Source organism: Chinchilla lanigera, unplaced genomic scaffold (genome assembly GCF_000276665.1).
Source record: "Chinchilla lanigera isolate Chin_1 unplaced genomic scaffold, ChiLan1.0 scaffold00003, whole genome shotgun sequence".
Taxonomy (NCBI): domain Eukaryota; kingdom Metazoa; phylum Chordata; class Mammalia; order Rodentia; family Chinchillidae; genus Chinchilla; species Chinchilla lanigera.
The window spans coordinates 12034661-12055965 of record NW_004955404.1 but is presented as its reverse complement, the minus strand read 5'-3'; the positions used below and the strand labels follow the sequence as shown (position 1 = coordinate 12055965).

Here is a 21305-nt window from a genome sequence, read left to right as displayed (position 1 = left end):
TTTCACACCCAGGAATGGTCATCCTAGGATGTCTTCCTGTTGCCTCGGCCTGCAGAGCCTCGCGTTCCGACTCCCAATCCTCCGTAGCAAACCTGAAGGCTTGGAGGCTGCAGATGGGTTGAGGGTTACGAACTTGCGGACGTGGCTGGCCTGTCACCTGCACGCATCCCTTTCTTGCCGGAAAGCCCCTTCCCAGGCACAGTGCTCGGTCGGGGTGAGAGGCGCGCAGCTTCACATGCCAGATGTGTGACCGTCTCTGGCCGGCCCTGAGCCTCCAGCCCCGAAAGGACAGATAAGGGGACACCTCCTGACTCATGGCCTTTCTCGTCCTGTGCCAACTGTCTGTCCCGGTGTCTCCTGAACGACTGGTAGCTGGAGCTGAGGTGGGGTGGGCGGAGGGACCAGAGCGAGGAGCGCAGGGGCCATGAGCTCCGCGGGGTTGAGGACTCGGGTTGCTGGGGCGGGGGACAGACTAGGGCCCTGTGCCACCAAGAACCTCAGGCAGCTGCAGGAGTGAGTTGGGAGGAGCTGCAGCTGGCCTGGGGCGGCTCTGTGGGGGCTTGGTGTCCCAGGGACAGAGGGCTCTCCCGGTGCTGCTCTAGCGTGGGCTCCCTGCCCCAGTGTGCAGTGGCAGTGCCACACAGGCATCCACTGGCTCTGGGTAACACCGACCCGTGCTGGAGACCCACAGCCTTGCTTGGCTTGACCCTTGCTGCCAGCAGTACGGGGCCAGGGCCAGGGCGGAGATGGTGGCCCTGTCCAGCCGGCCACAGGGCCCCACGCAGTTCCGCAGGCTGCAGGTGCGGCCTCCCGTAGCCTAGCCCACATCCTCTCACCAGTCACAGCTCCCTTGTGCTGCCCCTGCCAGCCTGGAAGATAGAAATGTCTGTTTTCAACTTCAGTTGCCAATCAGAGGCCTTTGCTCGTGGGTGTTATGGGGTGGAGTAGACTTGAAGATATATTTAGTTATGATTTTTTAAAAAAATGTCGGTTTTTTTGTTTGTTTGCTTTTGAGACAGGGTCTCGCTATATAGTGCAGGCTGGCCTTGAATGCCCTTATGTAGCCCAGGCTGACCTTGAACTCACGCCGATCCTCTTGCCTCAGCCTCCTGAATGCTGAGATTACAGGCGTGCACCACTATATCTGGCCCCGTTTAACCATTTTTAAACAAGCAGTTCCATGGCTTTAACCACCTCCATAAGCTGCACAGCCATCACCACCATCCCTTTCCACCTTTTTGGAGAGTCCCCCAGTAATGCCACTTGACAAAAGGACTGAGCAACAGTTTATGAGGTGGACAGGCCTCTTCTTGTCCTTTCAAAGCTGCTGAGGACATCTTCCTCTGTGTGTCCCTCGGAGCTACCTGTGCACACATCTGTCGTAGCAGCTGGCCCAGGCCTTGGCCTGATCCAGACATTTCCACACCCTGGCAGGCCCCTGCAGAGCTGTGGCATTAAATGGAGAGGCAAATTAAAAGGAGGGGCCTCACAGGCCAGCGCCAAGCAGGGGAGCATGGCTTCCAGCCCTGGCCACTAGGTGGCAGCCAGGAGCTGCTTGTGAAAGATGACTAGATCTCCCTGTCCAGGGCAATGGATTGTTTCCTAGGAAAAGGACCACAAACGGGTTGGCTTACAACAAATTTACTCCGGAGGCCAAACTCCAAAGTCAGTGTGTTGGCCACCCAGGCTCCCCCTGTAACCTTTCGGGCCCTGCCTTGCCTCTGTCTCATGGCAATCTTTGGTGTTGCTGTGGATGTGTCATTCCAGCTTCTGTCCACGTCACATGGTGTCCTCCCTGGGTGTTTCTTCTGTGGACCTTACACTGGATAAAGGGCCACCTTACCCCAGTGTGACCTCATTTTAGCTGATTATACCTGTGACCACCCTACTTCCAAATGAGGTTCCTGGGGATGGGAGTAGGGGAGGCATAATTTAACCTGTAATAGGTGACAATGAATTAGTCACATCAAGTTCTTACGATCCATTAGCTTCTCGTGCCAGGGAGCGGTGGGGCTCTTGTTCTTAGGTCAGGAAGTGTCTCCGTGGCAGGAAGTCTGTTCCTAGAACCAGGCACTTCCTGCGCCCGCCCCACAGAGCCTAGCCAGAGACGACACCACCCTGCCACGACCTGTATCCTCTCACTGCTGCGGGAGCCCGCCTGTGCTCCTGACCGGCCCCCTTGTCTTTCAGAACCAGCTGTCTGGGAACCTGCTGAGGAAATTCAAAAACAGCAACGGGTGGCAGAAGCTGTGGGTGGTGTTCACAAACTTCTGCCTGTTCTTCTACAAGTCACACCAGGTGAGTGGCTGGCAGGAGCCTAAGGTAACCTCCTGCCGGGGGTGGGGGCAGAGTGGTGAAGCCCGCGTCCCCATGCAGCACCTAGACCCTGGCAGGCAGCGGCCTTGAAGGCCCACAGGACTTTTCCCTGAGCCAGCGCCGCTGAGCCCGGCCAGGTGTGGCGGGTGAGGAAGCGGTGTTTCGGGGTCCTGCACTGGACCAGCGGGGGAAGGCCACCTCAGCTCTCCATGAAGGCCGACACAGGGAAGCCTTGAAAGGGCACCTGGACAGGAACGAGATGACCCAGTGGCTCACATCCCGGACTGGACTCAGTAGCCAGGACCAGCTGCTCACAGTCCACTTCCTCCCAGGCCCAGAGCCCAAGGGTGGAGACGCCTGGGCTCCCGGGACCACTGCTGGAAGAAGGGTGGCAGCCAGACCCCAAGCTGCCTCTCCAGGGTCACCCCTGTGCCCCTTGCAGGACAATCATCCCCTCGCCAGCCTGCCTCTGCTCGGATACTCACTCACCATCCCCTCGGAGTCTGAGAACATCCACAAGGACTACGTGTTCAAGCTGCACTTCAAGTCCCACGTGTACTACTTCAGGGCTGAGAGCGAGTACACGTTTGAAAGGTCGGTGTCCCCAGAAACACGCCCTCCCTGTCCTGCCCAAGGCTTCAAGTGCTCAGTAAACCCGGGGCCTCTGCCTGCCACCAGCACACACCTCAGCTGTACCCTGGAGGCCAGCAGAGTCCTGAGTCTCTGGGGACAGGCGTCAGCCCGTCCCACCCAGTGTGGTTAGCTCATCCACCACTGTGGCACTTAGGGCCGCGTGAAGGGACAGCTCAGCTCTTCTTACTGTGCCCTTATTTTTTTTTTAAGGTCTTGTTACTGCATCTACCTACATAACATAAGATCCAAGCAGAGAGGGCTTAATTTAGCTGCAGAGGGGGAAACAAAGTCAGGCTACGGCGTCTGAGCTAGAGCTTTGAGGCTGTTCCTAAAATTCACATTTCAAGTAGGAATTCCAGGCCTCTGGGAAAGGCATCCCAGAGCAAACCCCAAAAGCGGCTGTCCCCAGAGTGCAGGGTTCGGGCTATAATGCAGACAGGTAACCCGTCAGGGAGCAGCCTCATCCTGGCCAGGAAGTTTGACAGGACTGTAACCTGCCCTTCCTCGTGCTGGGCCCGTTATGAGCTGCGGACCTTCCCTGGAGAATACCGTGCAACGAGACCATGGTTGTGTAAAACTCTAGGACACCCACAAAATACCAGTTCCTGCTTGCAAAATGAGCCCACAGGCTGTAATTCCCAGACCTGATCCCGGGTAGGAACATGTGGAGTGAGGGGCTTGAGAGCTGGCTTGACCCAAGTTGGGTGCTGTTGTCGTTGGAGATGCCAGGAGCCCTGGGAAGAAGGTGGACAGGTTGGCCAAATGCGGGCCTCTCGGCCTCCGTACTACTGAGCCCTAAACCAGCGACCTCGGGGTTGAGGAAGTGGTCCTGGGTACAGTATGATGTGTACCTGCATCCCTGGCCGCCCCCACTGGAAGCCAGTGGTACCCCCTCAGCACTGACACCCAGATGTATCTCCAGACTCTGCCAAATGTCCCCTGGTCCCAAGTTGAGCACCACTGGCTTTCTGTAAGACAGAACCTCCAAGCCCACCCGAGTTCTCTGCAGTATCCCTGAAAAGGGTCAGTAGGTAGGCGTCTCCCCACAGACAAAAGCCACCACCCTGAACTGCTCCCGTTCACCGTGACTGCTGGCACTTCCAGCTCCTTACACCGTGACTGTGCCCAGGCCACTGGTTCTGACTGACCCTCAGTAACAACTGGAGGGGCCCTCTACTTGAGGCCTTGTTCATTTACAAGCTCTTCTGCCGTGGCTGAGCGCACAGCAGCGCGCAGTGTGCCATTTTGGTAAGGATGCTACTGAGGGTCATAAGGTGCACTTGTAAGAAAAACTGGACGTGGGTTTATAGTGGCCCGGGGGTCACACACTTCCTCCCGTTTCAGGTGGATGGAAGTCATCCGAAGTGCCACCTGCTCAGCCTCTCGGGCCCACGTTCTGAGTCACAAAGAATCCCACGTGTACTGACGGCTGGACCCCTGGCCGCTTGGCCCAGCTGTGGCTGCTTTACTGGAAGACAGTTACCTTGTGTCTGACGAACTCACTCCTGTCCGGACAAAACGCGGTTTTACAGCAACTCTCCCGTCTCCCTCTGCAGGCGCCTGTCCTGACCTCGTCTTCTCCCACAGTCTGTCTTTGGGACGGGCAGCCTCCAGCTCCTGGCCTGGGGGTCTCACCCGTCATCCCCTGGGGCTGCTCTTTAGTCTGTGCCAGTATTGAGACATCGTCATTCAAGAGTGCCAAATGACATTCTTCCCCTCACACCCGCACCCCGAGCGCAGGGCACACACATCCATCCACCCGAAGACAGGGCCAGCGTGCTTTTCCTTAGAAAAGGACTTTTACTTTCATCCGTGAGCTGCTGTTTTCAAAAACGGACTTTGCAGTGTTCTCAACACACATGGCGCGGTCTTAAACAAGAGATCATTTTCAGATTTCGGTTTTTTCAATCTTTCTACTTTTATAATAGGAAGTTCGTAGGACTCACTTTCCTTGACTAATAAGTGACCTGCCACACACTCCATTTGGCCGAGGGGCTTCCTACTCCAGTGACACCCTTGTCACCAGACCGGCTTCTTGGCGGCAGTTGACCAAATGTTGAAGTGATTACTATTTACAGACTATAGTGGGGTTGTTTTCTGTGAAGAGGCAGAAATCCAGTGCAATTCCTGGGCTGTCGCGCTGTACCGTGAGTGGTGTGTACATGGGGAGCTCTTAGGCTGTGGTGTTTGCTGTCTGTTTCACACGCATGAGAACCTGTATGTCACTGACCGGAGCCATTTGTGCTGTTCGTTGAGGGGTTGTGTGAGCTTTGTGGGCGCAGAAGCATTGTACAGTCATGGTACCTAGTCGTCCTCCCGCCGCCGTGGTTCGAAACCACATTCTCTAGTAGTTATCTATTGTGCCTGTCTTCAAAACGGAAGTCTTTCCTCTTTTTATACTCACCCCCCCAGGCATGGGTATCCACTGTAGGACACTGCACCGCCGGGACAGTCACACTTCTCCGGAACCCGGTGGGGCCCACAAATGGAAAAACTTTTGCCTGTCCTCTGATTATCATTCCCTTAGCGTTCTTGAGCCCTAACTCAAGTCGGCCAACTCAGCACAGTCCTCTCCCAGCACCCTATGCCCCCAACGGGGGACGCCAACTTAACCTGACACACCAGTGTCCTGGAGCTGTGGCTGTCATCCACGATTTACAATGAGAGGAGGAGCTTGAGATGTGTTAATCATTTGCCTTACAATGTGTACCAGATGGTTTTCAGTACTAACAAAAGGGAATAAAAATACCTCACGCCACAATCCAGCATACTGAAGTTTTAAGGCAAAATAAGCAGCCTTCTTGCCTTTTGTCTTTATTTCCATCGGGTGTGGCGGGAGTGGGGACTCGGTGGGTGGGTGTGATGGCAAAGGACAGACGCTCAAGGACATCTGAGGAAGGATGGTGCCAGGGAGACAACATTCTAGCATGCTGCTGGGTATGGAGGCCTGGACAGACGAGGGAGAAAGACGAAAGCGAGGAGAGGGAGGAGTGAGAGGAAGCACCCACCTTTGGCTGCCCTGAGGAAGGACCTGGAGGCTACAGATCGTTCAGAAGTCTCCAACTTGGGCAAATGCCAGGGACCCAGAGGGGGCCGTGCAGTATCAGGAAAATGCTCCCCTCCAGAAGTCAGTAAGCTCTGGAAGGCTTGGGGACAAGGTGATCTCAATTTCAGCATTTTTGAATGGTTCCCGAGTGTGACCAGCACCCCTTGTAGCTTCAAGAAAATTAAGTGAAAATAACGTGGGCAACCTGGTAGGAGGGGATAGCATCAGACACACACACGTACACACACACATACGCACACAAACACAGAATTACAGAAGAACCATTTTCTGAGAGCTTTATTGACCCTTGCATAACAGAGTACAAGTGCTCAAGAGCACGCCCTTCGGTGCCCTCTGCCTCCATCACTGTATTTGGTAGCAGAAATACAGATGCCATTTTTTTTTTTAAGGAAGGAAATATAAAAATGCTTATAAACTGAGCATGTTTTGCCAAAGGAAAGGTACAAAATACTTCACAGAGAACCAAACCACACACTTGACAAGAGCAACTAGAGAATAAGACTAGGGGTTCTGGAAGGCAGGTGGCGCCTGGTTCCATCAAGAGACTAAGCCTGGCCGCTAGGTGGCCAAGGCATCCATTCTAAGTCACCCCTCTGGGTCCAGCCAGCTGGAACACAGAAGACGACTTCAAAGGCATAAATCACAGCCAAACTGCACACGGCACCACGGTGCCATACTGCATTCACTCTCCCACCGTGCTGCATGAGCGGCTTCTGAGGGACAGCAAATCCTCAGCTGCAGGACCCACAGGTCACCTTGAAGATGGACAGCAGTTTGCACTGTGCAGGCAGCTTCAGCTGTAGCTCCAGTATCTGCCCCTGCTATACTCAAGGCCTAGAAGCAGAATCCCAGATGCCCACTTGCTTGGCTAAAGATGCCCTTGGAAACATTTCAGCTGACTTTGCATCCATAGGAAGTAGCAACCTAGAAAGATTGGATAGTGGGGTGATCCACTGTTGAACTCTTAAGACAGCCCCCACCCACCCACCAGAGCCCATGAAATGCAATAGAATCATCTGTGGCTTTTCTGGGGGATGGAGCTATGCATTACCATGGCCTAGTGATTGCAGAGACTCCACTAACTGCTCACACTGTGTACTCAGGATCCAGGCCATCCAGCACTAACTGCTACTACTAGTTTTGAGGGCTGGGGACAGGGCTCAGTGCCTGCCTAGCAGGTTCCATTGTGCTAGGGATGGAAACCCTGGTTCCATCCCGAGCACTAAAAAGAAAAACGAGACTGGCTTCAATACCGAAGTCATGTCACTGTCCACCTGGACATGTGAAGAGCTCTGTCAATCAGAAAAGCTGCCGCCTGCGCTGGTGCTCTAAACCCAAGAGCAGTGCACTCCGGGCTGTAGCGGCCTAAGTGAGTCTTTCTCCTGCAACAACAAAACTGGCCTTTGGGTTATGCCTCATAGAGAGACACATACTGCTTTGATACAGAATACCCCAGAAAGACGAAATGAAATATTCTCGGATTGTACTGTTCAAGGTAATATTCTTGCTGTGGAAGAGTGCAGACAAGAATTAGTGATTCAGTTCTATTTCCCATTAACCAAGATGTACCCCTTACAGAAAATAATATCCAACCCAAATCCATTTCTGATAAAATACTATCATTCAATAGTTTAAAAACCACAGACTTTTGTTTGTTAACAGCCAGTCCCACCCCCTACCAACACCTCCAGCCAGGCCTGTCCTTGGTCCCTGTCCCATACAGACCAGGACCACCAGCAGATGGCTGAGCTTACTTCCCAAAGCTCAATAACTTCCTTGTCTCCCAAAATCTTTTGTCTTCTTCCATAAGAACCAGTACTCTAATAAAGAGCTGACAGCAACGAACATCAAAAACTATAAAATGCTATGAAGACCTAAGTGAGACAGTCAAGAACTGCTACTAGAGCCCCTTCCCATCCCAGAAACCCAGACATGGCCTGCTTCACTTGCCAAGCAATGCATTGCACCAAGCGAAGGAAATCAGACACCCTGGCCAACTGTACCAGCAACATCTAGGCCCCCTTTAAGGGAACGAAAACCACCTGTTAGGGTCCCAGCAAGAGGTACAGCAATTTTACAAGCCAGCAACATCCAAGCACACTTTCTCAGTGACCAGTCAATCACACGAGTTGCATAGGTTGCTGACCAGGACATTCGGCCTTCTGACATCTGCTGCTTCCCTGCAGTCTTCTGAGATGTCTCACCCTCCACACAAACACACACACCCACAACCACACACACGAACAGCAGACCTGTCCGCTACAGTCATGTGTCAAGAAGAGTATGAGAAATAAGTGTGTTATAAAATTTATTCGTGTAAGCATCCAGACACTTCTAGGTGGCAAGATGATATGCAGATTCCACTACAAGGTGCAACGGAAAATCATGGTGCAGAGGACAGGACATCGGGCGCAGACGGGTAGTGGCACGAATCCAAACAGAGGTGAGACGAGAGCGCTTCATCTGGGAGAAACTTAAAGTAATAATTTAAAGCTTCATGAGGCAACAGATGATCCAATTTAAACACTAAGAAATAGTACCATCAATGAAAAAAGGAAATCAACTTCTACGTGTACCAAAAGGGTGTAGGGCAAACAAGAGGAAAATTTGCATTTGTCGAGGTACAAATAGGAGTGTTCTGTAAGAGGGGCATTAATTATTATTAATGGCAAACCCTGCAAATACAAAATAAAATCCAAATCACTGGTCACAGAATTCAAAATTTACATGTAATAAAAGGCAAGGCAATAGACTCAAGTTTATGGCCTGTCGAATATTTACTCCACGGACATTATCTACAGAAGCACTTGGCCAGTGTGTGCACAGTGATCCTTATGCACGCCAGAGGGTTCTGTAAAAACGACACTATATACAAATCTGTACACCCATCCGCCAGGGCGCGTCTCAGTCCCCGGGGGGAGCGAGCCACGTAAAGCAGGATACCTGAGGTTTCATGTCTTCAGTTGCCTGATCAGAATCCCAAATATACATTTCAGGGTTGGTTTTTGTTTTTAAAGATACTTTCCTTGAATATGTGCACTATGGTTAAAATTAAAAAACAATACAAAAATAAAACAACCACTTGGAGGAGCTGACCATCCCCGCCCCATCTGAGAGACTTCGTGCGGCTCCAGTGCGGTGGGGGCGCGCCGCGTCCCCAGTTGCGTCCCTGGTCACACCGTCCCCTTGCTGGCGCCTCCTCGGCAGAGTCGGCAAAGGCTCTCGTTGACTTTTAAAAAGAAGGAGGATGAAGAAGAAAACAGGAAAAACAAGACCCCAAATGCCAAAGGGATTTCAGTGGGATGACATCCCTCCGCCACTGAGAGAGTATCTGGGGAAAACAGAAAAGGGAAATAAAAGTAAATAAATCTCATTCCTCTAACCCGTGTACAAAATTTCAAATAATAACCCAAGTTCTGGCAAACAAAAAAAATCAGTGGAGTAAATATCAACACATCAACAAGGCTTACTGCTGACAGCTGCTAACACCTAGTGACGCATGAAGACCCCAGGGACCCGGCCACGGCTGCTGTGCGCGTCAGCGAGGGGAACTTTCCCGGCCACCAGAACACTGACTCGGTCCCGGGATCTACTTCCTAGACTCGTCTCGGAAATAACACCCCGGGTGGGAACCATGTATTTGCAGAGATGTCTCAGGAGTTTTTGAAACTATAAATGCAAAACAACTTTATTGCCCAACAGTAGAGAAACAGTTATGTAAATTGTAACTGAAAAATATAATAAATAATTACCTATAAGCATTATGAAAAATATACACAGTAAGTGCATACAGAACAACACATGTACTATACCGTACGGTTTACACGCGCAAGTTCTTTATCATAAACACTACAGGAAAGAAGTCATGGGCGCTGTAATTTGCAACTATGTAGGAAAACTGAGTGGTTTACCTAAGCTTATACAACGTCAGAAGGCAATACGTTAAAAATGATATGGATGAAAATAGTTGCTTACTGTGAGGCTCTTTTTCATGATAAATAAATGCCACTAGAAAGAGGTATGAAAAATACCTATTAGGGACATAAAGTGTGCTCTGGGGTAAGCATAAGGGTGACTCTTAAAATTCCACTTTCCTTTATTTCTGTAATTTGTTATATGGCTTTTGGTATTGAGAGGGTGGCAGGGAGAGATCAAAGCCCACTGACTCCTTTGATTGCCCCAAAACTGAAGCAGCCAAGTAAACAGCGTTCAGTTTTGATCCTAGGCATAAAAATCTCACAACACCCTTCACTAAGGTGGGAGAATAAAGTTCAAGTGTCAAGGCTGTGCTTTCCGCTAGAGGCCCAGGCAGCGGGGCTCACAACACGCAACCTAGCAATCACCACTTGCAGATGATAAACGGCCCAAGTGACCCCACATGCCCAAGACTCCACTGTGTCTTGTCAAGCAGCCGTCTCAGAAGAGACTGGAAACACTCTCATGACCACAAAGGCTCAGCCACCCTCTGGACACCTGAGGACAAGCACCAAAGCCATGGCCTGAGGAGGGCCCAAAGACAGCATGCCCCGAGTCACAGCGCGACAGGCCGCACGCCTTGTCTCCAAACACTGCTGTGACAGCATCTGCCTGGGGAGGGCAGTGTGGGCGACGCTGTACCCAGAACCTCAGCAGCACACTCCTACTGTTCAGCCGGAAGCTCGGGCAGCCAGAGCTACCAGGTCCCAGCACCGAGTGCCGGTAAGACTCCCGGCACGGACTGTGGGCCACGGCAGAAGGCCCTCACCACACGCAGGCTCGTGAAAGCCCCACTTCCAGGGCCTCCTGGACTCTGAACCCCAGACCTTAAAGCCTAAGGCCTAGCGTGCAGCTACGTGCATTGGGCTAAGTAAGGGCTTGACCTCTTTGGCTCATTAGGCTTTAATAAGTAGACTGCGTAATTAAAAGTTGGTATGTTTAAACCAGCCTGTATTTCCAGGGCCAAGACAAGGCACAAGGTTCTGCTCCACTGCAGTCTGCCAGGGCCCGAGAGACCCCAAGGCAGACCAAGAAAGCAGCACGAGAAGGCTGCACTTACCTCTGCAACCGCTGCACGAGCTGGGCCACCATGGTGTCCGAGATGCCGGGGCAGGCCTCTTCCGCCAGGTAGATGGCGCCGCGCAGCTCCTCTATGGAGCCCAGGTTCCCTCCGCATGCCTGACTCTTCTCCTTCAGCTGAAAACACAGAAAGGGCAGTGTGACCCATGGCGCACACCCTGGAGTAAGATCGTGTCACCTCAACACCACTCCAGGTCCCGAAGACCCACAGCCACCAGGTCACCCCGGGTCTCCTGCAGAGAACTAGCGAACAGCTTGTGCCTTCTCCAGACCAGGACGGAGGAGACCAGTTCCATGAGCACCTTTTCTCCAAACTGGGGGTTTCCGTTTCCACGCAGCCTTACTCTTGCTCCAGAAGAGCCATTTCAAGTCCACCAGAAATTGCCCTGGCGTGCGGTGTGCGGTGTCCAGGCTCAGCTCCTGGTATCAACAGGTTGGCTCTCCCGTTCCAGCAACCACCCTCCGGGCCAGCTCGCTGTCCGAGCGCCCTTCAGCAGCCCTGAATGCTGGGACCTGCGCACCCACCCTCTGCGCCCACGGAACCAGTGTCCTCAGCACCTCCTCACCCGCATCAGCTCCAGGCCCCTCTCCAGCACGCACCCTACAGTGGAATGCGGCTCAGATCAAGGTCCAGCCAGCTCAGGACCAAACGCCCTCCCAGGGACTCCAGGTGGCAGCTGCAGAGCCCCCTCCTCCATTTCGTCTCTGTGGGTATCGCAAAGGACACTCGGCTTTGGCTCTGCGGCGTGTTAAGAACTCATGTCAGGCCAGGGATATAGCTCAGTGGCACAAGCACCTGCCTGGCAAGTACAAGGTCCTGAGTTCAATTCCTGATCCCCCCCTCCAAAAAACAGAGAAGAACTCATGTCGTCACCCACAGACCAGTAATCACCGTGACAGCAATAGCTTCTCTCCCTGCTGGAAGGACTGGACAGGGACCTAGGGGGCCAGGAATACTGTTTGCCACAGGCTGCAACCCCGATGACCTGGAGCCCCTCTCCTATACCCCGTCACCTACCAGCACAGCACAGCCAGGCCCAAGAGTGATCTGTGCCCACCACCCCTCACCTGTGCCTCAAAGCAGGAGGCGGGGGGAGCCCTCTGCCCAAGGGCACGCTGGACAGTGAGTGACAACGGGGTCACAACACCCGTCTCCCTACCATCCTCATGTATAAACATAAGGGTAATCATCCTAGAAGTGAGCTCTTAGGACCATTCTCCAAAATCGTGCCCATTGAACACTCCAAACACTGGGTCACAACATATTACCAATGACAGAAACACACAGGGCAGGAGGCCTGTGAGTTTACAAGTTTACCTTTTAAATAGCCCAGATAGGGGCTGGGAATTTAGCTCAGCGGCAAAAGCGCCTGCCTGGCAAGCGCAAGGTTGTGAGTTCGGTTCCCGGTACCGGAGAAAAACCAAAAAAATAAAAAAATAAAAATAAAATAAAATAAAATAAATAGCCCAGATATTTCTGCATTAGGATTAATCTGAGAAAGCTACCAAATAATGATCTCAAGAGCTTCTATTGAAGCCCAATAAAAAAGAGATTTGGGCAAATGAAAAATACGTGCCCTTTCCCCTAATTTCTGGCCAATCTTACTAACACAGCCAACAGCAGGCCGCAGGACAGCAGCTAGCAGGCCACAGGGCCCCAGGCAACACGCTCAAGGCCACAACAGGGTCTAGGGAAGGACACAGGTGACCAGGAGGCGTCACAGCTTGCCTGGCCTGGCCCTTGCCTCTCCACCTGAGGCCAGCACAGTCCCCCAACAGGATTCCACTATATGGAGGAGCCTGAGGGGCCGGGAGGGGACACTGTGACTCGGGAGACCACGTGTGAGCCCGGAGGATGGGCACAGGCAGCATTTCCTCCCTGCCGTGGACCACCACGCTGGAGTCCCAAGACCTTGGACGTGGCCCCTGATCAAAGCTGCCCAGAGAGGTGAGGATCACCACGCACAGATGTGGGGGTGATGCACGTCAGTTGTCCTCAAGGCAGGCTGAGCCAGGAAAGGACACACAAGCGTGTGCACACACACGGATGCACACAGACGCACACACATGCACACCCATCCACAGGCCAAGGGCCCTGTTAGATGAGGTGACCTCTCTGCAAGAGTGTACAGGTTATGGGCAACTATCGTGGCTCAAGGAAAACACAGGAACTCAAGAAAAATCAGAGTTCCCTTAAAAGTAAAACTACTTTGAACACTGCCATGAATTTGCCTGAGCCAGAGATTAGGCTGCATCCTCCAGATTTCAGAGCCCCCAACCTGAATGTCACCCCGGTAACACAAGGCCGAGGGCTGGGTCACTGGGACCGTGACACATGGGCATCTCCCTGGGCAGATGAGACAGAAGACGGCCGCCAACAGCAGGCAGGAGGTGGCTCTCAGCACCTGAGGCCAGCTGCCCGCTATGGACATAGTGCAGACTCGCCGAGCTGTGCCCGCCAGCTGCTGCGATGTCCCCAGCTTTGCTGACAACACGCCACAGCAGCAGGCGCCGACCGCCCCCCCCCCCACCGCGCTCTCCAGCAAGCCCGCCAGGCGTCTTACCTCTGCGAACAGAGGAGAAATAATTGTCGATAAACACTGGGAGAAAGGCCTCTTTGGGATGTCTTTCATCTAGGGAAGAAAAGAAAGGTCATCAGAAACGGGTCATCAACCCTCCGGGTTTCCCAGCTGGTCTACAGAGTGGTGCTGAGGACGGGTCCTGCTCACTGGCCACTGGCTTCCCAAGGCTACACGGTTTGATCTGCAATCACCAGCAAAACCCACCCAGCTGGGAACCCAGCGCCCAGATCCCATACAGGAAGGGAGGGGACAAAGACAGTGAGCTCTGAGGGGACAGCCATGCTGGCCACTCCACTGTGCCGTGCAGAGGGAATTCACTGCCTGGACCCTGGAAAAGGACACCGTGCCCGACGAGCCGTTACACAGGCACTATTTTCATCCTCTGTCTGGATACCGAACTCCTCCCAACTCATCACAGAAGGCTTGTGGGACCAGGGGCAGCGGGAAGGACTGTCCGCACTTTAAAAACCCCAAAGGAATGGGATATGGCTCAGTCACAGAGCACTTGCCTGGCACGTGTGAGGCCCTGGGCTCAATCCTCAATACCGCCCCCCAAAATCCTAAAGACATCGCTTTTGTAATTTTTTTTGGTGGTGGTACTAGGATTTGAACTTGAGGCCTTTGTACTGCATAACATCCTCAGCCCTTTCCTTCCTTCTCTTTCACTAAATCTTCCTGCCTCAGCGTCCCAGAGTGCTGGGATTACATGTGTGCATCATCATGCCCAGCTGCGTTTTAGTAAATTTAAACAGCCATGAAACTAATTAGTCAAAATTAAGTTTACCAAAAGCAATGCATTCATTTACACAGTCCTTAAATAAAGCTTTACCCTAAAGTTACAGTATGCTATAAACACAACCCTAACATGCAAATAGATGTGGCCCTGAAGAAGCCACAGTCACTGCGTAGGTGAAACTGCACCCGAAGGAGCAATGACACACGGCTGAGGGTCATAGGGTCCTGGTGTGACCTCGGAGAAGAGGGCAGAATCAGCAAGGCACGGCACGGCCGACTCTCCACTCTGAACCTTTGGATAATCTGACGGCTAACCCGCAGGGTCTGTCACCGCCTGGCTGCCTGCAGGATGGGGGAGCCATCCGCCCCATCCACAGGGGAAGGGACCAAAGCCACCACTGGCCGACAACCCCCGCATCAGAGCACGGTGACCGTACCTTACTCCTCTCCAACTCCGAGGGCGGAAGAGCTCCATTCTCGAGGTTCTTGGGGTCCTTCTCTCGGATGGTGAAGATCCAGTCCCCAGAGTCGTTGCCTCCGGATGCCTGGCCATCTGTTTCTCTGGACACAGATATCACAGTCAGTCATTCAGCGACACAGCGGCTTCCGATCCCCAGCGCCCTCCTCGTCCCCACCCAGTCCCCCAGCATTGCCCATGGAGACCGGACCATGGGGAGTCCAGCTCACCCCTGCTCTGCTCCCACAGAGGAAGAACGCTCCAACCCCGACTGTCAGCCAGGCCCAGGGGCCTCAGCTTCTCTCCTGGAGGCTTCCTCCCAGCCAAAGCTGGGGCTGGCTTTGCTCCCTGTCCCCCCACCTGGCCACACCTGTCTCCCCACTGTGCTCTGCTGCCCATCTGCCCTCTGCCTCCAGCTGTCACCGTCCACACTCCAAAGCCAGCCCTTGTCCTCTGCACAGCCCGGCTAAGGGGCACCTGTAGCCATATCTCCTTCCTTGCATCGAGCCGAGCCTTCCCCGCCTGCCCACTCCAGCCTCAGCTCTACCCCGCTGGCCCCAGCACCCTCGGTGGAACACTGCAGCCCAGGTCACACACACTCTGTCACACACGTCAGGGAAACGCCTGGCCACATCAGATGCCACCTGAGAGTCTCAAACACAGCTGCATGGCACACCACACAAGTACCACTTTGGCCCGGGCCATCTAAGAAGGAACACAAAGCTTCACCCCACCCTGCAATGCAAGCCGAGAACCAAGACTCCCGGGCTGGTCACAAGCAAGACGAGGCCCAGACGGCGACTTACGCATCCGAGTCCTCGGAGCTGGAGTCGTCGTGGCTCTGCTCGGCCTTCCACCTCTTGTACCTGTCGATGAGCTCAGTCAGATAGGATGTCTTCTTGGCGTTGCGAATTATAAACTTGTGCTTCAGCAACTCCTTCGCCGTAGGTCTCTGCAAAGGATGAGGTGGAGATCATTCCTCCCGCAGCTCTCCTCCACCCCGAGGGGCACCGTCTCCCTCAAAACATCAGAACGCCTCCCTCCACTGACAAGGTCCCACTTCACTCCTAGGCTTACTGACAACGAGGCCCTGTGCTCCTGCCTGGGACTCTGGACACTTAGCTTCCTTGCCAGGTAGCACCCAATGAAAGCGAGAGGCCCCGCGCCACAATCTGTGCGGGACCTGCGGCGATGTCCGAGAGCCACACCTCGCCCCCCACCACTGCAGACACGGGTGAGGACAGACAGGCTCTCTCCGCAGTGAACTTCCTGTCTGCGCTCTGGCTAACACCCCGAGAGACACTGAAGTCAGTGTGCTCCTCTGGGTTCATCTGAAAGAAACAGGAGAGGAGCCCCGAGAGACCCTCTCCTCCTGAGCAGGAAGAGCACGGCACGGCTCCCGGTCACCAGCGCTCCCCATGCGAGAGCCAGCAGCCCCACCTGTCCCGGCCCTTGTGACTGAGCTCAGCACTTCAGCCCGCCCCGGCACGGCACAGCCCGGCTGAAGGGCACACTCGAGACTCGAGACACTGAGGTCAACCAAGGGCTTTGACCTCAAGGTTGCAAACCCAGCTGCTGCAGGGACCAGGTTCCCCAGGGAAACGCAGCGTGGAGAGACCCGGAACAGACAGTGGGACACAGAAATGCCGGCAGATCACACAGGCTCCCGCTTGTCCCATATCACAGAGACCTGAGTAAGAACAGCCAGCAAGTTCACATGTGCGCGCGTGTGGAAACCACGTCAGCTCAGGCGGTGTCGCTTCCCCCACCCGCAAGGCACGCACATCCTCAGCTCCACATCCTTGTCCTCCAAAGCCTGGCCTAGGTGAGGTGGGAGGGCACGTCCGGGGGAAGGCACCAGTCTGGGAAATGCGCTTTCATGGAAGATGTGTACGCACATGGACGTGTCCTCCTGGGGCTGCCAACATCACGTCCAAGTCAGAGCACTGGCTGGGAGCAAAACGCCCCGCCACTTGGTACAGTGACCCCATGTGTGAAAAATGCCCTACTCCCCACTTCACTCCCTCACCAGAACTGCTACATTAGGACCACGAAGCTCTGTAAAAAGTCATCACCCCAAGACAGGTGAGAGAGAATGGGCCGGGACAGGGCAAGGGCCAGCCTGGTCTTCAGCTGACCCTGCCCAAAACTCAGCCGCAAAACAAGGACAAGACAGGGGTGCTACAGTGAACACCGAAACACACAGACAGCCTTTAGAGCACGTCCTGACTGGGGAGAAAAGTGAGGTAAAGCCATGCAGGCCCGCAGGCTCTGCCACTGTGAATAAACCATGAAGTGGGAGAGGAAGGGGAGGAAGGGACGGGGAATCGGCGCCTCGTTTCCACCCTCCTCGTCCCGCTTCCGAGCACACCCCGGCCAACGAGGAACAGCAGTGAGCATCACTGCTCAGACGCGCCTTAACCAGCACTAAAAACGGCTCACAGCTCACAGGCTGACCTTCCTCCACAACAGTAACCATTTACGATTCCCCCTAATATTAAGGAGATCCTCCTGAGGTATGAGATGCTAGAAAAATCTAAAAGAAAGTAAGTAGTTTTCACCCTTAAAAGATTAAATGAAAAGAAAAGCATATTTGTAGTTGGAACAAATCAAACTCATTTAGGGGAAAAAACAAATGAGACGGAATGGATCCCAACAGGGTGCCCGGAAACCCAGCCGCGCCCCACAGCAGCACAAACTCACAAAGCTCGGCTCCTTATTCAAACAGGCCTCCACGAACTCCTTGAGGGGCTTGCTGTAGTTTCCCTCCAGCGTTGGGGGGTTGTTCTTTGGAATGAGGAATAAAACCTTCATGGGATGCAGCTCGGAATGGGGTGGCTCGCCTCGTGCCAGTTCTATAGCCGTGATGCCCAGGGACCAGATGTCTGCCTGCAATGACAAGGCCTCGTTAGACTCAGAACAGAAATGTGTTCCACCAACACGCTTAGCAAAAGGACAGCACCCCTCTCGGTGTACTTCCAAGGTTTCAGAAAAGACAATTATTTTTAGCCCTTCCTATAATTTCAAAATAGGCAGCAACTGGGAAAATGCGCTCTACCAAACATCTCGCACTTCTACCCTGACAAGGGTCACGTGACTGCTCTACAGCAGGCACTGCTTGCTACATTAGGGATGCTGGGTCCCTGGAGACTGTGGCAGGCAAGGAACAGCTGGGGCAAGGAGATAATTCTGGAGTCACCACACACCCCAAGCATGCTTAGCACTAGACCCAGCTGTTGGTTTGGATGGCACCTTGGTCTCTAAGATGTGGGTTCACACGCTGCCTCCATAGACAAAAGTCCTGCAATTTCAGACAAAGCCGCTAACCTCAGCCTTCCTTTCCTCATCTGCAGAGCAGGGGAGGGCAGCTGTGCTAGGGACCCAACACTGTGCCCGGAACCCGAGAACCACTATTCTGAGAACCTTCAGACACAGAGATGCTACTCACCACACGTATTTAGTAACTGTAAGTAACGTTTGACCATACAGGCTTAGTCTATTTGTTGCCAGAGTATATTTTAAAATAAATCAGTCACCATAACGTCTCCTCTACTTTGCTGCCATTAAGACTGTTTGTCACATACTGACACCTAAAATTACCCAGGCTTGACTTCCAGTGGTTCGACTTGACAGTAGTATGAAAGGGATGATTCAAGAGAAACCATACTTCACATTTCAGATCTGGACCTTTTTCCCAGGAAAACAATGCAATACAATTGTTTCTTGTGATGAGGGGCAGTGGTAGCCAGAACAGTCCCAGTAAGTCCCCGATCAGAAGGGAAAGAAAATAACCAGATGCTGCTAATAAGCTCAAATGTGCCAGTTTTCAGTTTATTGAGGAGGATTTCTAATTCCTTAATATCATACATATAACAACTAAATTTTCTCAACTGCTCAAAAAAACCCTGTTTTCCATGGTTGATTCATCCAAATCAGGACCCAAACAAGGTTTGCACATCCTCAATGATCACCCAAACAGTTCCCGTTCAATCCGCCCAGTGCCATCAATCTGAAGAGAGGTCTCCAGCTCTGCCTGGTGGCTGCTTCCTGACAGCATTCCATCTGCTTCTCCAGAGCCTGTACTTCCTGCCAAAGGTCCTACAGGTGCCCCGGACAGGGAGGCTGGGCTAGACTCACAGTTGGCAGACGCCAGCGGCCCCCCACAGAGCACCGGGTGTCAGCTGCCCTGACACAGTATGACCAAGACTGAGCCAGTGGTGAGATCAATGAACATGTAACATACAAATAATGCTGCGTAATTTTAAAAGATTGAACCCATCGGTTAATGACACTTCACCAATCCCCAGAGAACAGGGCAAACACTGGAAAAATCAAAGAACAAAACAGGCTGGCAAAGATAACCTGGGGAATGGAGGCAGGGAACAAGCCTTCGTCCAGGGACACTTTTCTGCCATTGGTGTCTCTGTGCCACCCATCACGACTCCAAGGACTCAACTAGAACCTAATACTTCACTCTCACGCACCGCATGGCAACAAAGGGGAAGGCTGCAGCTTGGCTAGGTGACCACGGGACTTGGGCAGCTTTTGACCCCTGCCAAAGCGGAAGCGGACAGCACTCACTGCCCATGTTCTGCCACCCATGAGCGCCACAACTTCCTCCCAGAAGCCAGGCCCAGTGGTCCTGGGATCGGGACCTGGGGCATTTACCACTTTCTTCCGTTCTCCACCAAGATGGGGACAGCTGTCAGCAAGTCTTATTCCCCAGCTCAGCAGAAACAGGATTTATCCCACACTCCCTCTGCCCCGGGAGGGGTGCAGATGCACACAGAGGTGCCTGGAGCCAGAGTGGTGGTGGAGAGTGCACAAGCGGCCAGCAGGAGGAAGACGAGCTGGAGGGACAGATGCAGCTACGGCACTTTACACACAGGAGACCTTGGAAGTCTGCTCGACTCCCCTCCACCTGTTTGCACCAGCTCGCCTGAACCAGCACGTTGCAGCTGCTGCTAATGGCAAAGCAGGCTCTGGGCCACAGAGATGGGCCATCTCTCCACATGCTCTGTGACAAGGCCTCCAGCCCACCGAGGAACCCGCACCCACTCACCACACCCCTACCCAGGAGGCCCAGAGGACAAGGATCTCTCCTTCCGCCAGCCACGGCTGAGCGAGCACCGACTTCCCAGAGGCTGAGGGCTTTGCTTCCAGGCGTGGGGCTGGGTAGTGAGAAAGGCAACAAGTCTCGGGGAAGACCCTGTCCCGGTGCCATGCCAACACACACCAGCTGAAGCCACCTGAGGAAAGCCCTTCCTGGCTCTGCCCAGACCTGCTCAGGCACCACACTGAGCATTCCGGCCGGCTTCCTGAAAGAGGTCACAGGGCAGCACCACGCAAAGACACTGGTGCTGTGTCATCCGGCTCCTCAGGACGCCTCCAACCAGCCAGGCTCCGAACTGCGGCTCCTGGTGCGCTGTGTCCCCCGCCTCCTACTCCTGGCTTGCGAAAGGGATGGGTGCTGTGTGGCCTTCCCCCACCTTCAGACATCTAATGCTCACCCTAATGCGGACACCTAGAAACCTAGACTGGCACGCAAATAAATGCCAAGTGGTCCTAGCACTCTGGGAGGCGGAGGCAAGAGGACTGAAACCTAGCCTGGGTAACTCAGCAAGACCATGACTCAAAATAATAAAAAGGCTAGGAATGTACCTCAGTGTGAAGACCCTGGGTTCATTCATTCACACACACACACACACACACACACACACACACACACACACACACACACAGAACCGGAAGGAGGGAGGGAGGGAGGAAACGAATGCCTAGAAATTTGGCAAATGACTCAAAAGTGAAAACTCCAAACTTGTTACAAACAATCCCACTTGTAGGAACATATCCTCGACAGATGTAAGATTTGGAAGATGGTAGGTGTTCCCCAAAATATTCAGTAACAGCATTACTTGCATTCAACTTCAGAAAAAAATTATAAAATTGCACTGGCCCATTAACCTAGTGAGCTATCACATACCAACAACAAGGCACTGGTAAGAGTCTTAAAACCGAGTTTGTGTAATTTTTGCATCTAGGAAATGCAGCATCCAATTTGGAATGTGTGCCTGAGTAACAAACTAAAAGGTATGTAGGGAAGGGAGTCTTCTTCCATGGCAAGGAAAACAGGCACGAGGGGATCCACTCTCTTGCCATTTGGGGAAACATGAAATTAGCTACTAAGATGCTGCCAGCAGAGAAAGCAGACAGTGGTTTTCAATACACACCCACATCGCAAGCTACGGAGGCCAAGGGCCTGAAATGCAGGTGTTAATTGGGAGCAGCTCTCTTCCCACGTAAACACTTCTAGGAAGCGTGGGCCAGAGACCATGTGGAATCGCGGTTCCTGCCTGGAGGGCTCCTCAACGCGAACAGGGAAAGCCGAATTCTACACAGCAGTGTCCGTCCTTACAACATCAAGTGGAATAAAGCAAACTGGCTAGAGTCTGGAGACAGA

At 53.2% G+C, this 21305-nt stretch overlaps 2 protein-coding genes across 7 annotated transcripts in view; one reads left to right on the top strand and one right to left on the bottom strand.

Moving 5' to 3' along the window:
• Positions 1-5741, top strand: part of Farp1 (FERM, RhoGEF (ARHGEF) and pleckstrin domain protein 1 (chondrocyte-derived)) — a 266618-nt gene extending 260877 nt beyond the window's left edge. For all 4 annotated transcript variants that reach the window (XM_005374079.2, XM_005374081.2, XM_005374078.2 and 1 more), the window contains exons 25-27: positions 2191-2298; positions 2759-2910; positions 4294-5741. In XM_005374079.2, coding sequence (XP_005374136.1) covers positions 2191-2298; positions 2759-2910; positions 4294-4375 — 342 coding nt within the window. In that variant the 3' untranslated portion in view covers positions 4376-5741. The remainder of the gene's footprint in view (positions 1-2190; positions 2299-2758; positions 2911-4293) is intronic.
• Positions 5742-6277: 536 nt separating this feature from the next.
• Stk24 (serine/threonine kinase 24) overlaps positions 6278-21305 on the bottom strand; it is a 106381-nt gene continuing 91353 nt past the window's right edge. For all 3 annotated transcript variants that reach the window (XM_005374077.2, XM_005374076.2, XM_005374075.2), the window contains exons 6-11: positions 17549-17734; positions 15652-15797; positions 14826-14949; positions 13636-13704; positions 11052-11188; positions 6278-9347 (exon numbers count right to left, since the gene is read on the bottom strand). In XM_005374077.2, coding sequence (XP_005374134.1) covers positions 9311-9347; positions 11052-11188; positions 13636-13704; positions 14826-14949; positions 15652-15797; positions 17549-17734 — 699 coding nt within the window. In that variant the 3' untranslated portion in view covers positions 6278-9310. The remainder of the gene's footprint in view (positions 9348-11051; positions 11189-13635; positions 13705-14825; positions 14950-15651; positions 15798-17548; positions 17735-21305) is intronic.